Source organism: Camellia sinensis, chromosome 11, assembly GCF_055761805.1.
Source record: "Camellia sinensis isolate YWXY chromosome 11, ASM5576180v1, whole genome shotgun sequence".
Classification (NCBI taxonomy): Eukaryota; Viridiplantae; Streptophyta; class Magnoliopsida; order Ericales; family Theaceae; genus Camellia; species Camellia sinensis.
This window is the reverse complement of record NC_138971.1, coordinates 172,856,008-172,871,900: the sequence shown is the minus strand read 5'-3', so window position 1 is coordinate 172,871,900 and position 15,893 is coordinate 172,856,008. Positions and strand designations below refer to the sequence as shown.

The 15,893-nt window shown below is 33.0% G+C and overlaps 1 protein-coding gene across 3 annotated transcripts; it reads left to right on the top strand.

Moving 5' to 3' along the window:
* The first annotated feature begins 10,079 nt into the window (after positions 1-10,079).
* On the top strand, positions 10,080-15,630 carry LOC114316423 (uncharacterized). 3 transcript variants are annotated; one of them, XM_082896156.1, is made up of 3 exons: positions 10,080-10,419; positions 10,662-10,723; positions 13,088-15,630. In XM_082896156.1, the coding sequence occupies exon 3, from the start codon at positions 13,367-13,369 to the stop codon at positions 15,395-15,397; it is 2,031 nt and encodes a 676-aa protein (XP_082752282.1). In that variant the 5' UTR covers positions 10,080-10,419; positions 10,662-10,723; positions 13,088-13,366; the 3' UTR covers positions 15,398-15,630. The 3 variants fall into 3 exon arrangements, with proteins under 3 accessions (XP_082752282.1, XP_082752283.1, XP_082752284.1); XM_082896157.1 differs by having other exon boundaries at positions 10,138-10,500; XM_082896158.1 differs by lacking the exon at positions 10,662-10,723 and having other exon boundaries at positions 10,167-10,419.
* Positions 15,631-15,893: the final 263 nt, after the last annotated feature.

Here is a 15,893-nt window from a genome sequence, read left to right as displayed (position 1 = left end):
CTTTTTAATGTGCATTGTATTTACTATATTTGTGCATTTAATATTATTTTATTTTAAAAAATTATTTTTTATTGAAATATATAATTTTATTTTAAATATTTTCTTATTTTTTATTTTCTTAAATATTTATTTTTTAGTAAATTTAAAAAAAATTTAAATCACCCATATATATCTAAATCATAAAAAATTATTTAGCCAATATTTAAAAAAAATAAAAATATATATTTTTTCAAAAAAATAAAAATAATTTTAAGGAAAAAAATAAGATTATTTTTTTTATTTTTTTGTTTTAAAAATAGAATTTTGAAAGAGTTTGATTATTAATTTTTTTTTTAAAAAAATTGAATTAAATGTTTCATTATAATTTTTAAAATTTTTTTTAATTGAAATCATGATTTCAAAACTTTGTTTGGGAGTTATTATCTTTCCTTAATAAGCAATGAGATCGTATGAATGTAACATTAATTTTTCTTTAAACTTTGTAAGGATAGATAGTAAACATAGACGTCACATTAACGTGTGAGAGTTGGCGTTTGGGATTCTCAGACAACACATTTTTCTAGAGCTCTATCTCTATCTCTATCTGTGTGGATATCGCATCGCCACGCTTGTCGACGACGACGACACAGTATTCTGACCTTTCTACCCGTCGAAGAATCACAACCTTAAAAAAAACACCCCAAAGCTACTACTTACCACTTACAAATTAAAAAATGTTTTCAACAAATTCTTATAATTCTACCTATATGTAAGGATAAAGAATAATAATACATGCATTAATTGATATATTAATAAATAATATAATATAGTTTGAGTAACATTAAAAATTAAAAAAAAAATTTACCAAATGTCTCGGATAGATGTGAGACCCACACCACTTGGATCTCATGTGATATTTGATAGAAATTTTAATACAATTTTTGAGATTTTTAGCATTTTTGATATAGTTTTAAAAATTTTAAGTATTTATAATTTGTATGATGGGTGAGGTCATAATAATATTATAATATATATTGGTATACTAATTTATATACCAATTGATATATGTAATACTATTATCACAAAATAAAGGTTAATTTTTAATTTATTATACTCTTTGAAGACCCATTCATTGTCATATCATCATAAATAAATTTGTGAATCAAATTTGTTAAGGTAAATTACAAATATATCCTGACGTTTGATTAAAATACGAATCACTTTCTATAGTTCTGAAAATTACATTTCACTTTCTAAGATTTTTAATTTCTTAACAAATCGTTCTTTTTATTAATAAATTATCAATTCAATTAACAGTTTTTAATGATGTTATAAATATGTTTCAAATAATAATTTAGGTAATTTTATTATTATAGAGGAGAACAATTATGAATTTTATTTTTTTAATTAATTCTATTAAATAAAAAATTATGACAAGTAAATATTTATAATTTTTTAAATCACAAAAGATAATCTGTATTTTAAAAAAATTTCAGAGTATATATTTATAATTTACCCAATTCGTTAATCACTATGTATTACTCTTACAAAAAAATTTTAAAAAAAAAAAAAGAAAAAAAAAAAAAAAAGAAAAAAGAAAAGAAAAGAAAAAAAGGCAACCGCCTTAGAGACCGATCCACTTTATAAAAAATATCAGGTGATCTCTCTGTGGACCCCACCATGTGGGTATAATCCATGGAATTTAGGGATCAAAATCCACAATGGTTTTCATAACGTCATCCAAGGATCGACTCTTTTAATTCCCTAATCACTAGTAATTATTCGTACATCGTTGATAAAATGATAAATTATAAATATACTTTTGAGATTTATTTAAAATATATTTTATTTTTTATATTTTAAAAAATTATAATTATTTTTTTATTAAATTTTTAATTTAATAGAATTAACTAAAAAATAAAAGTTATAATTGTTTTCCTATACAATAATAAAATTACTTAAATTATTAGTTGAAATATATTTTTAACATAATTAAAATCTATTAATTAACTTGATATTTTATTAATAAAAAGTGTGACTTGTTATGAAATTATAAATCTTAAGGGTGAAATGTAATTTCAAAAATTACATAAAATAATTCGTATTTTAATTAAATCTCAAGAACTGTATTTACAATTTATCTTAATAAGTAAAAACTAAATGCTATCACATGTTTGAACAAAAATATTTTTTAATATTTGGCGTTAGTGATGGGACAAAGGCAGAGCTGGGTGGCGGCGGCGATAATGGTGACAGTGATAATATAATGATATTAATAAAATTTTAATTTGAAAAATATTTTTCATATTTTAAAAGTAATTTTTTTTTACTTAAATGGATTTGTTTTGTTAATCATGGAAAATATTTTTTATTGACTTTTATTTTCTATTATATTAAATGTTGGAAACTACAAAAAAAAATAATAAAAATTGTCAAATGAAATGTTTGGTAAAGAAGTGTTTCAAAAAATTGGTAGAAAAATCATTTATAAACCTTCATTATTTTTTTTATTAAATTCAAATTTAATTTTAAAAAACAATGATTAAAAGTGCATTCTAATTATTTCATAAAATTGTGTATTAAATTAAGAGAATTTTGTCACTAAATCAATGACGATTTCTATTATAAAAAATGATTAAACAAAATTTTAGAATAAGTTAGATTTTTTAGAAAATAATTGATAAAAGAGGAGAGTAATGATTGGAGTGTTCTATTTTATTCAGTGAAAATGTAGAAAAAAAAAATTACACATCAATGATAAATTTTATAAACATTAATAATTAAAATTTTAAACTTTTTAATGTATTTATAAATAATTTTTTAAAACACCACTGAATTGTAATTACCCATATTAGTTTTTATTTAAATTTATACACAAATTTAATAATAATAATAATAATAATAATAATTGAAAAATCTAGAAATCCCCTAGATGTTGATTTGTGATTATGTATTAATTTTAAGCAGAATATAACAATCCCAATCAAACAATCAAGACAAAGAGACAACGATTTTACGTGGAAAAAATCACAATTGGACACCTCCAACTGTGATAAAAAACCACGGGGCAACAGCCACAAGAACAATCCACTAAGAAGATTTAAAGGAATTACACAGATATACTCTCAATTACCTAACGAATCCACAACGCCTAATTGAACCAACCTCTATGTGCCTCTTCCAACCCCATCTTCACCTCGGAATTGTCTTTACGATGAGCCACCCCGGAATCCACCAAAACTTCAGGCTCGAATTCTTCAGAATCCACCGAAGAATAACTCTCTCTTTTGTATAGCAAACAAAAAACCTTTGATGTACTCTCTTTTAAACCATGAGTTGAATACTCAATAAAACATCAAAGAAAACTCACAAAGTATCCCCAGATATAAACCCTAGAAACCAAAAAGAAGATCTGGTGTAGTAATCCTAAAATCTGATCCAACACGCGAATTTATAGAATCTGTCCCGCGATCTCCGCTCGAGCGCCCAACAGCCCGCTCGAGCGGCTTCAGCAAAATATGCTCGTGATATAACAGAGGTCCGCTCGAGTGCCAGAAAGCCCGCTCGAGCGCGAAATCACACATCTCAGTACTTTTGCAAGCGATCAAAACTGCTGGAACCAGGAATTCTCCGCTCGAGCGGGGGAATGTCCGCTCTAGCGGACACAGGCAACTTGGAATGCATTTTTGCATTTTGCTTCGGGGGCGCTGCCCCTCGACCCCGCCGTGGCGCTGCCCCGGACCCGCCAAGGGGCGCTGCCCCCTGGACCCCCGCGAGCTGACCGGGCCGCTCGATCCCCGTCATAATCAGCGAAGTGGCAATCTTGAAAGCTTTATCATCACAAACTTCTCTGAAATGCTTGATTCGGGTTGGATTCGCGTCTAACAACTCATAGCCTCACTGAAATAAAAATATGAATAAAATTACAACTCAAAGGAGTTTTGTCAAACAGGAATGCCAAGAAATAAAACATAACAATAATAAATTAGAGATGCTCTACGGTGTTGTAAAATTGGCGAAAACGTATCTTATTCTTCAATTTTTTAATCCTTTTGTTATGCAGTGAGTGAGCACTTTTTAATAATATTCAACATAAAAAAGGTCTTCTAAGCTAGAGTTTCTATAAGGTTTTTCACATATTTTAATTTTTTAAAGTACTTTTGAGCTTCGTTGCATCCAATCTTGATCAAACCAGTGAGCATTTATTAGTATTTGTCATAATAAAAAAATAAAAATCGTTTTCTACTTTTATTGAAAAGATGAAAAGTAAATAACTATCACCATGTCTCTTTTTTAGGGGTGGGCGCGGGTCGGTTGCGGCCACGAAACCTCCAATCCGCCATCCGTCCGCCAGATTGGCGGATTGAAGATAATCAATCCGCATCCGTCCGCCAATCCGGCGGATGTGGATTGAGCGGATTGGCGGTTTGGCGGATGGATGCGAATCGGTTTGGCGGTTTAAAATTTTATAAATTTTCAACATAATTCAACTTGTGCACTTCCTTAAAAAAAAAAAGAAAAAAAAAAAGTATTACAGTCAATGACTTAAAAAAATATTACAATCACTGTATGCCTTATCCAAAGAAAGAAAGTTTGAAACTTTAGAATATCACGATCACTGTATGCTTCATCCACATATTACAATTACAGTCCCTATAAAGTATTACAATCTGTGATTCTTAAAATATAATAACAATTCAAACCACCAAAACCATAAACAGAGCAGTAGTAGAGATTGAATGTCTCTATATTGTTACATCTACATATGTTTTTGAAAACAAAAACCAACCAGTATATATCATATTTTTTATTTATTATTTTTAGAGTTAGATTTAAAAACTAAAAAATATAGATGAATAATATGTTTATTTTTTTCAATTCAAAAATATATTCAAGTTGAAAACTTTTTTTCAACAAAATATTTAAACTCTTTTTCAATTGAAAACACAAACATAATATTTAAACAAATTGAAAATACAAAGTCTTATAAATTACTACAGGTGCTCGCGATTTGGCGGTTTGGCGGTTCGATTGCTGCCAAAAAATCTCAAATCCGCCATCCGTCCGCCAAATTGGCGGATTGGAGAAAATCAATCCGCAACCGTCCGCTCATCATCACGCATCCGTCCAAAATGTGGCGGATCGGTTCGGTTCGGTCGATTTTGGCGGATCGGTATATCCGCTGCTCACCCCTACTCTTTTTGCCAAATTTAAGGTGGAGAATTGAAACAATAAGATACCATGAGGGCATCTTTGAATATTTTTAGGTTTTGATTTGATAAATCTAGGATTTTGAAAGGAAATTAGGGATTGTTCGGATGAAATGGGGCGATGGTAGTGAAGAAAGGTTTGCGAAAGCCACAGTAGAATTGGAGAGGGTGAGAGAAGATAGAAAAGAATAACTTGAAAATGTAATAGTTAAGGAGGGGGGAGTGGCCACCTCAAAAGGCAAAAAGAGAAATATTTTGATCAATTTAAGAATAGAGCGCACAACTACAGCTATGTACTTGTTTCTTTATTTACAAAATGTTAAAGATTTTAAAAAAACATTATGAAAAATTTTGCACATAGTTATATGGGTGTAAATTTCATATAGTTTAGGTCTCACATTAGGGGTGGGTCCGGGTCGGTTGTGATCATAGAGCCTACAATCCGCTATTCATCCGTCAATCCGACGGATGTAGATTGAGTGGATTGGTGGATGGATGCGAATCGATTTGGCGGTTTAAAATTTTATAAATTTTCAACATAATTCAACTTGTGTACTTTCTATTAAAAAAAAAAGTATTATAATCACTGCATTCCTCATCCAAACAAAGAAAGTTTGAAATTTTAGACTATTACAATTATTGCATACCTCATCTACATATTACAATCACTACATGCCTCATTCACATAAAGTATTACAATTTGTGGTTTTTAAAATATAAAAATAATTCAAACTACCAAAACCATGAACAGAGTAGTAGTAGAGATTGTGTACCTCTGTATTGTCACATCTATATCTGTTTTTGAAAACAAAAATCAACCAACATATATCATCTTTTTTTATTTATTATTTTTAGAATTAGATTTAAAAACTAAAAAATATAGATAAATAATGCATTTATTTTTTTTAATTCAAAAAATATATTTAAATTGAAAACTCTTTTTCAACAGAATATTTAAAAAAATTTTAATTGAAAACACAAACAGAATCATTGAACAAATTAAAAGCACAAAGTTTTGCAAATTACGAGGGGTGTTCGCGATTTGACAGTTTGGTTGCAACCCAAGGAACCTCAAATCCGTCATTCGTCCAAAACTAGGCGGATTGAAAAAAATTCAATCCACAACTGTCCGCTCGTCATCACGCATCTATCCAAAATGTGACAAATCGATTCGATTCGAACGATTTAAACAGATCGATATATCCGCGGCTCAATCCGCGGCTCACCCCTATCTCACACCCATGCAAGTGCCCGAGAATCCTGACATTACTTTTCTTCTTTTTATTTCTATTGTAATTAAAATTTATTCCTCACTTATTTCTAATATTTTAATTTTAATTGGGTTAATATAACCAAAATTTTAGGCTATGTTTGATTTGATTTTTGGGGAAAGCACCACTAAATTCCTAATTTGGGAATGTTAATCCATTTAGCCCCGATATTTTTTTGTTAGACTAATAGATCCTATTTTATGTGTAAAAATATTAGTACCCATTTTTTTATACGTTTGGGTCAGTAATTGAGAGGGTAATTTTGGGTTGGTGTTTTGAATGTTAAATTTGGATTTTTTTTGGGCTAAAAAGATAAAATAGACTAAGATAGCTAATAACACAAAATGTCATATTAAACTAATAATTATTGTACTTTTTATCTCACAAATATCACATTTAGGCCTCGTTTGGGAACATGCTAATTTAGTAACTTTTTAACTATTTGGCTAAAATATGAGCTAAAAAAAATTAGTATGTTTGGGATAACTTTTTAATTTTTTTACGAAAAGATATGCAAAAAGTAAAGAGAAAAGAGAATCTTTAACTTTTTGATATAAATTATTGATTTTTTGATTTTTTTAGTGACTTTTTGACTTTTTAACTAAAAAAGTCACTTGCCAAATGAGGCCTTAATTATAAAAAAATTTAATCATCTTTCTAAACACAAAAATTTTAACCTATTAAGGGTTGGTTTGGGAAGTGAGTTGGCTTTTTGGCTATTTTAGTCTGGGCTAAAAAGCTTGGTTTGGGAAGGGCTTTTTGGCTTTTTAGTTTTTTTGACTTTTTTTGTGAGAGAAGAGGATAATGATTATGGGTTGGATGTGATGTTTTGACTGTTGTGGTTAAAATAGTCTATTTTGTCTATTGTGACTATTTTAGCCACAAACTATCTTGCCAAACGAACCCTAAAATAATCAAAAATTAAAATAGTCATCTTCCCAAACGAGGACATAGAGAGGTGCAAATGACATTTGCACTCCACAACCTTTTATTTACATCTTACCACTGATACACTTGTGCCCTATATGTTTGTAATTTTTTTCTCTTTCTTTCACCTAGATGTAGTTCTCCATATATATATATATATATATATATAAATAGAGAATATAAGAAAAAAGTGAAGAGTATAAAAATAATTTTATAATAATAGAGGTATAAATGATTTATGTGTTGGATTATCTAAATAAATTTTGTATTTTTGTCACTTTAAATTTTTTTATTTTTCACTTTTTAAAATTTTTCTCTTAAAAAAATTATTTATTTTTATTTTTTAGGTACTTTTCAATCAAAAAAAAAAAATAAAAAAGTTTGTATTGAGAGTCTAAGGCTTTATTTGGTTTAAATTTTTAAAATTTATTTTTAAACGGATTTTCATTTATTTTTATTGCATTTGCACATAGATTTTTATGTAATTTTTTATTTGTTTTTAGTGAAATTTTTTAATATTTTAATCAATTTATTTACTTTTTAAATGCATCTAAAATAGGTGCAACTAAAAGATACCAAAAAATTGACTAAAATATAAAATATAAAATAAAAATAACACTAAACATAGAAGGACAGTTGAGTTCAACCATTTTTTAAAAAATCAAGGAAAAATTACTCATAAATCTCATTTTAATAAATGTTGCTCTAGTTAGTCCTAAGTATTTTTTCTTAAACCATTTAGCCCTTTTTATTTTTGGTATAATATATGTTTTTGATATATTGTATATAAAGTTTACATTTTTACCCACCACTGAACAACATCATAAACATCAACATCAACATCAACATCCGAATCAATCTCTCTCATCTCGATTTTGAATAGTTTTCTCTCTCTAGACTCTCTAATGGCACCCAAAGCAGCAGCAGAGGAGAAGCCCGCAGAGAAGAAGCCAGCAGAGGAGAAGCCGAAGGCTGGGAAGAAGCTGCCAAAGGAAGGTGGAGCAGCCGCTGGAGACAAGAAGAAGAAGAGGTCGAAGAAGAGCATTGAGACTTACAAGATGGTGGGTCGCGGTCCAATAGACGTAGGATTCCAAAAAGACCCCGTCAGAGGAAGAATTGGAGTGTATGAGATCTGAGAATCGCCATCTGCGGAACTTGCTTGAATAGAGCCTTGCTCCATTTGCGAACCACGAAGGCAGAGAGGTCAGCGGTGGCGAAGCGACGTTGATCGGCGGAGGATCTGGATGGAGAGAAAGTAGAGAGAGATTGGTGTGGAGGCTCTCAATTCCTCGGTTTGGAAATGAGGCATCTTCAGTTCCTTTTGATGTTGCTGATGTTTACATCATCAAACATCATATTGATGTAGTTGATCTTCAGTTCCTTTAGATTTATGATGTAGAAGAGACCCCGTTAGAGGAAGAATTGAAGTGTATGAGATCTGAAAACCGCAATCTGCAGAACTTGCTTGAACAGATGATGTTGCTGATGTTTACATCATCAAACATCATATTGATGTAATTGATCTTCAGTTCCTTTCGATTTATAATGTAGTTGATGTCGATGATGATGATGTTCACGATGATGAGTTGATGATGTTGCCGATTTTTGATGATGTTTCAAATTAATGAATATGATAAAACACCCGCAAACACCCACAATCTGATGAATCTAATGAATTTGATGAATCTGATGTTCTAATGAATTTGATGATGGATCTCGAGCAAGGCTATGGGGATCATGAATTATAGTTTAAATGAATCTGATATTTGAAACACCCACAAACATTAATGAATCTGATGTTAGATTTATGAATCTGATGTTTTGATGATGATTTGATGATGTTGCCAATTTTTTATGATGGTAAATTTTTTTTAAATGAATCTGATGTTCTGATGTTGCTGTTGTTCACGATGATGTTTGATGATGATTTGATGATGTTGCCGAATTTTAATGATGTTTTGATGATGGTAATTTTTTTTTTAAAATGAATCTGATGTTTGAAACACCCACAAACATCAAAAACAAAAAGGTCTATAGTAAGTTTTTTGGGCAATTCAGTAAATTATACATAAACACCAATCCAAAATTACTCCCTCAATTACTGACCCAAACGCGTAAAAAAATGGGTACTAATGTCTTTACACATAAAATAAGACCTATTATTCCAACAAAAAAACATCGGAACTAAATGGATTAACATTCCCAAATTAGGGATTTAATGGTGATTTCCCCTTAATTTTTTTCGTTCACTCACTTATATGTAATTCTCCTTCCTTTTTTTTTTTTAATAACTTTTTGATAGGTAATAAACAAATAATTTGTCCATTGAAAAATGTTAGGTATTATGAAAAATGTTTCATAAAAATGATCATAAAATAATTTTTATCCATATATTATAAATTATAACTTATTATATATGTAATTTAAAAGCTTTTTTTTTTTTATAATCTTGAATTATTTTTTATGACACGGAACATTACTCTTTTATATTTGTCACGAAAAATGATGCAGACTACTAATTAGTGGTTGCACTAGAAATGTGACAGTGAATCCCATCCACTACCACATGTGTTTTGTGTCTTAATTTTTAATTTTTGATTTTTTCTTTTACTCATCACATTATTAATGGTGATATTAATAGTAGAAATTTAGTGGTACCTAATATTGTAGATTTGTCACTGTACCTACCTGCATCACGAGAATCGGTTAATTAATTGAAAGCCTCCTCTTAACGTACGCCGGTCCCCCTTATCCTGCGCTTTCTTCTTTTTAATTTTAATTTTAATTTTAATTTTTATTTTTATGTTGTTGTCTCTCAAATCTAAAATCTCTTCAATCTAAAAAAAAAAAAAATCTAAAACTCTAAAATTCGTTTGTTTCCACTCGTAATCGCCCACTCTCTCTCTCTCTCTCTCTCTAGAAAGAGAGATAAAATGTACTTTTCATCATTTTCTCTCTCTGTCCGCCCTGTCTTTGTTCGCTGCCGGCGCTCTAAAATCTCTCTCTCTCGATGAAGTAATCAAAACTTGAAGGTACTCTCTCTTTGCTCTCCAATTCGAGCCTCTCTATTCGATTCAATCCTTCAATTTTGCTTCAGATTCCAATTCTGCTTTGTAAGCCCGATTCAATCTATTTTTCTTTTTCTTTTTCTTTTTCTTTTTTGTTTTGTTTTGTTGCCGTTCTGCCCAGATTTTTTTTTACTTTCAATTTGATGTGTAGTATCTTCAATTTGATGTTTTTAACTTGAAAGTTGTTTTCTTTTTGTTCTTTTCAGCTGTTTCTTTTTGTTGGGTTTTTGCTGGGTTCGAGTCTGGATCTGTATTGATTGAGCTCTGAGTAAGTATTGATTAATCTATTTGTTTAATTACTGCCTTTATTCACTGTGTTTTGTCTCTCTTGTTTGGTTGCTGAGAAACGGAAGGAACACCAAAGAAAAATTAGAACTTTGGGTTCTGTTCTGAAAACGCAGAAGTATCAGCTTTATCAGCTCATTTGCTTCGCAATTCGAGACCGGAAAATTATAGACTGGAATGGTTTTTCCTTTGTTTTCTTGGCAACCAAACGGTGAAGTTTGTTTTTTACTTAGCAAAGAGACAAATCTAATTATGTCTTGCTTAGCTGTGAATTTCGCAATATTGGTTACCCTTTTAACACCTGTTATTTCTGTTCTTTTCTTTGTCAATTAATCATCTTAACTTTCTGCCAATTTTTTGTGTTTTGGGGTTATTTGGTCTTTTTATATTTGATTTGGGTTTTCTGCTTCTTTTGATGCACGTAGAGATCAATTTTGTGCGTCTTGCTTCTTTTTATTTTATTTTTTTATATTTTTTTCCCTTTTAGCTTATATCTGTATTAGGTCAGATTTATGTTTGTTCTCTGATTTGATTCGGCTTAGGGAATACATGCTTCTTATAAATTTCACTTGTTATCACTTGAATAAATTGTTAAACAGCCTTTTTCGTTGTTGATTTTTGTATCAGTTTTTTCTCCTTGTTCTTTATCACAGATTTAATTAGTATTATTGTTTTGCTTTTGCTTTATTATCATGATTATGACTTGGATTTGCCTGCTTATTTCATTTTTTGGGTTCCTTTATGGTTCATTTCGTTGCTGATAATCCAGTGACGAGTCATGGAAAATCGAATCTTTTTATAAAAGTTATTTATGTGATATGATGTATGATTATTCATCAAGCTAATATATTTTTAAACATATAAATTTCCTTATCTTTTCTCTTCAGTTCTAACGTTGGTAGATTTTCTTTCTGTACTAGTAGTAGGCCGAGTTAGTATTTCAATCTGTTATTTCTATCTATTCCTTGTCTGTTAGTTTTCATCATGTACCAAAAATTCACACGGGCTTTAAAAAGTTATGTTCTTTCATTGTTTTACGTGTTCATTAATTTCTCAATTGTAGCTAATGCAGCAAATAGAATTTAGTTTTTCATTTTATCACTGTGTTCCAAGAGGTCATGATTTAGTGTGATGGCAAGTGCTATCTGTCCTAGCGTTTTGGAATCATCCTTTCACTGAAAAGGTGGAAGTAGGACTTCCAGTCTACTCTGTCTCCCGGATCCTATTGTAAGGGCCTTTGTGAACTGGGTATGACCTCTTTATTAGATCATTTGCTCAATTTTATTTTGGTTCCCCCAGTTATTCGTTCAAAATCTCCAGAGCCTAGCTGGTTTTGCCAATCATCAGAAGCAACTCTTCTTGCAATTTGTCTGGATTAGAAATTAAGGGGTTGTTTTCCTTTTTCATTTTTTTAAAAGTTCAGACACTAATTGATTATTTTGACTTATCAAAAAATAATACAAGTGACTATTTTGTTAGTTGTGCTTGTCGTAGTTTAGTTTCTTGCATTATTTTGTCAAAATGATCTTTTTGTGATCTCTTTGAATCTTTGACAATAAAGAATCAGAAATGCAAAATCATAAAATTAACGAAAACTTGAAATTGAGTACATTGTACACTATCGTGCAATGAATGCTTGTCTTGCTAGCTATTCAATTATGTCCATAGGTTGGAGACCTCAGCCTTTTATTGCACAATGTGTTTTAATTGTCAGGGAATCTCTAATTTTGTAGTTTGACTTTTCAGTTTTTTGGGGATAAGCCTTTAACCTTAATGGCACTCTCAGCAGCTATACTAATGTGTGTGTCATTTGATTCTTTCTTTTTATCTTCCAGTCTGTAGTAAAGCTCATTAATGGTTTCATGCCTTAAGCTTTTCTATTGTTGTTGTTGCTCTAGAAAACCAGTTATTGGGTATTGATGTTACCATATGCAGTTGCATCCACTAAATTTTATGAATGGAATATTGAGGCTAGTGTTATGTTGCAATCATATGCAGTTATCATGTATTGACGTAACCATATGCAGTTGCATCTTTTAAACTTTAGAAATTCGTGTTATATTTTTATTATTTTTAAATTAAGTCTTCATACGTATGACATATGATAAATATATATAAAACTACATATTTTGCGCATGTTCTCCACGTTTCGTGTTTTGTATCTTTTAAAAATTGTCTTCTCGACCTATTTGTCAAAAAAAAAAAATTGTCGTGTCGACCTGTCTGTGTAGTGTTGTGTGTCTGTGACTCTCTGTTCGTGTTTCTAGTACAGTTGTATGTTAAGCCTCATTTTGGTTCCTCTCTGTCAGTGAGTATCCCTCTGATGATGTGATTTTTTGTGTAACAGGATGGTCGGTCATCACGATGTTGTTGCGAAGGATCCAGGTGTGTGTAGATTTGTCTTCAGCTATTGTTGCTGATTAGTTGAAGTTCAGATTAAAGATTTTATAGCAAATGGATCGGAAGGATACTTCAGGTTTTGTAAGCGGGGGTGGGATGTACTCTTTCAGAGACATCTAACCCTAGTTTTGTATCTAAAGTTTGTTTAGCCCGGAAGTCAGGCTGACTGTTGTTTTGCAATTGAGATTTGGTTCAAATAAGAGTGTTGTATCTTCGCCGCTGGTTCATGGATGCCAGGCTTCAGAATTTGGGTTTTGCTGCTAACCCTTCTTCAAATGCATTCAAGAATCTGGGCAAGTCGGTCCAAGTAGGAGGATCTGAGGATTATTATTGCATGGATACCATCTTACGACTTAATTCACCTGGTGTTTCTATCCCTTTCTTGTCTGCGTCGAAGGGAATTAAACGAAAGTGGAGTTTGATTTATGGATCCATGGGCCAGCAAGTGGGATCTTCATTGTGTCTAAAGTTAGGCCATTCATCGAGTTCCTCGGACAGTAAGGGGAGTTCAGCAACTGCATGCACTGCGGTGTCTTCAGCCAAAGAAATCGATGAGGAGTCCTCGATGGATCTTGACTTGGACTTTGCTCTTCACCTTGGGAATGAGAAGGTATCCAGCCCAAACAAATCTGCAAGCTCTAATCTGAAAGTGACTGATTTGCAACCCAAGGTTGATCTGGAGCTGAGTCTCTCCACTAGGCCCACTGAATCTGATATCACTAGCATCCATTTGAGCTCCAAACAGTCTCAAAGTGTGGTGGAGATGCCACTGGCCATTGGTGGAGCCTTTCATATGGATGACGGATCAACAACATTACACAGGAAAGCAGGAAATTCTTTCCATCCATTGCATATTCCAAAGAAAGTAGGGACTAGTCTCTTCCTCAACGAGACTGTGAGAGAAATCCATCCAGCTCCTATTGTTCCGGACCTCTCATCAAGTGTAGTAACAACAGCAAAAAGCTCAGTCACCTGTACTTCCGGGATCACACAACAACAACAACACCAGCCACGCAGCAGTAATTCTAAGACATGTCAGTTCAAGGGATGTGGAAAGGGAGCGAGAGGTGCTTCTGGCCTTTGCATTGCCCATGGTGGTGGCCGAAGGTGTCAGAAACACGGCTGCCATAAAGGAGCCGAGGGGCGAACGGTTTACTGCAAGGCCCACGGAGGTGGTCGACGGTGTGAATTTCTAGGATGTACTAAAAGTGCTGAAGGACGTACAGATTTCTGTATTGCACATGGTGGTGGGCGTCGATGCAGTCATGAAAGTTGCACTCGTGCCGCTAGAGGCAAATCCGGATTGTGCATTCGACATGGTGGTGGCAAGAGATGTCAGAAAGAGAACTGTACAAAGAGCGCCGAAGGTCTCTCTGGTCTTTGCATATCACATGGAGGTGGCCGTAGATGCCAGTATCAATCATGCAACAAAGGAGCTCAAGGTAGCACGATGTTTTGCAAGGCACATGGTGGTGGCAAAAGGTGCACGTTTGAGGGGTGCACCAAGGGTGCTGAAGGGAGCACGCCTTTCTGCAAGGGACATGGTGGAGGGAAAAGGTGTTCATTCCAAGGTGGTGGGGTTTGCCCGAAGAGCGTCCATGGTGGGACCCAATTCTGTGTAGCACATGGGGGTGGTAAGCGATGTGCTGTGCCAGACTGCACAAAGAGTGCACGAGGACGGACTGACTTTTGTGTCCGTCACGGTGGGGGCAAGCGATGCAAATCCGAAGGGTGTGGGAAGAGTGCACAAGGTAGCACTGATTTTTGCAAGGCACACGGAGGAGGTAAGAGATGCTCGTGGGGCCAGCCTGGCTCGGAATTTGGTCAAGGTGATGGACTCTGTAACTCGTTTGCTAGGGGAAAGACTGGGTTATGTACATCACACGGTGCTCTAGTGCAGGACAAACGGGTTCATGGGGGTGCGACCGTGGGAGCTATGGTCCAGGATCCAAAACCTAGAAAAGCTGAGAAGATCAAAGATGTTGTCAACGTTGAGGATATGAATGTTGATATCACGAAGATGGATAGCAATGGTGTGAATTTGCCCAGTCCTGCCAGTTTTGGTTGGAAACAATTTGGAGTTCTTCAGCAAGCTCGTCTTCCAGTTGATGATGGAGGTATATCAGCTGCTCCGGTTTTGGTTTCAGAAGGTAGGGTGCGTGGTGGAAGTCTGATGGCACTGTTGACGGGAAACTCTGGGATTGGTCCGTCTGAGCCAGGGAAATCCTGCGTGATGCCCCATTACTGGATGATGTAAGGAAAATTTCACTACCTTGTTTTGAATTTGGTCTTTGTAGCGTGTCCTTTGGTGTTATGCTTTGTTAAGTGGTGTTTGGTGACGAGTTTCTTCTCATTCAATGATTTAAAATGGTGTGAACTTTTGGGAAGTGTTTTCCTTCACCACCCTTGTGGAATAATAAGGGAAAATTAGGGTTCTTGATTGTTTTGAGTCATTGGTGTTCTCTCTTGTTAATAGTTATGGTTTTGTCAGTGTGGTTGGCCAGTTCTCTCTCTCTCTCTCTCTCTCACATAAGGCTATTATGTGCTTTGGTTAGGATCATATCCCGTGTTGCAATGCTTGGTTTAGAATTTTTGAATCTTTTGTGATTGGTTTGGTGAGTGTTCTACTTATTGGCAAGTCATTTGTGCCAACTTCCAGAGGCTATAATACTTCATCAGGTCCACTACAAGCTCAATCCTTATCACCTGATATGCATAGAATATATTTTTACATGATTTCAACACACTAATAA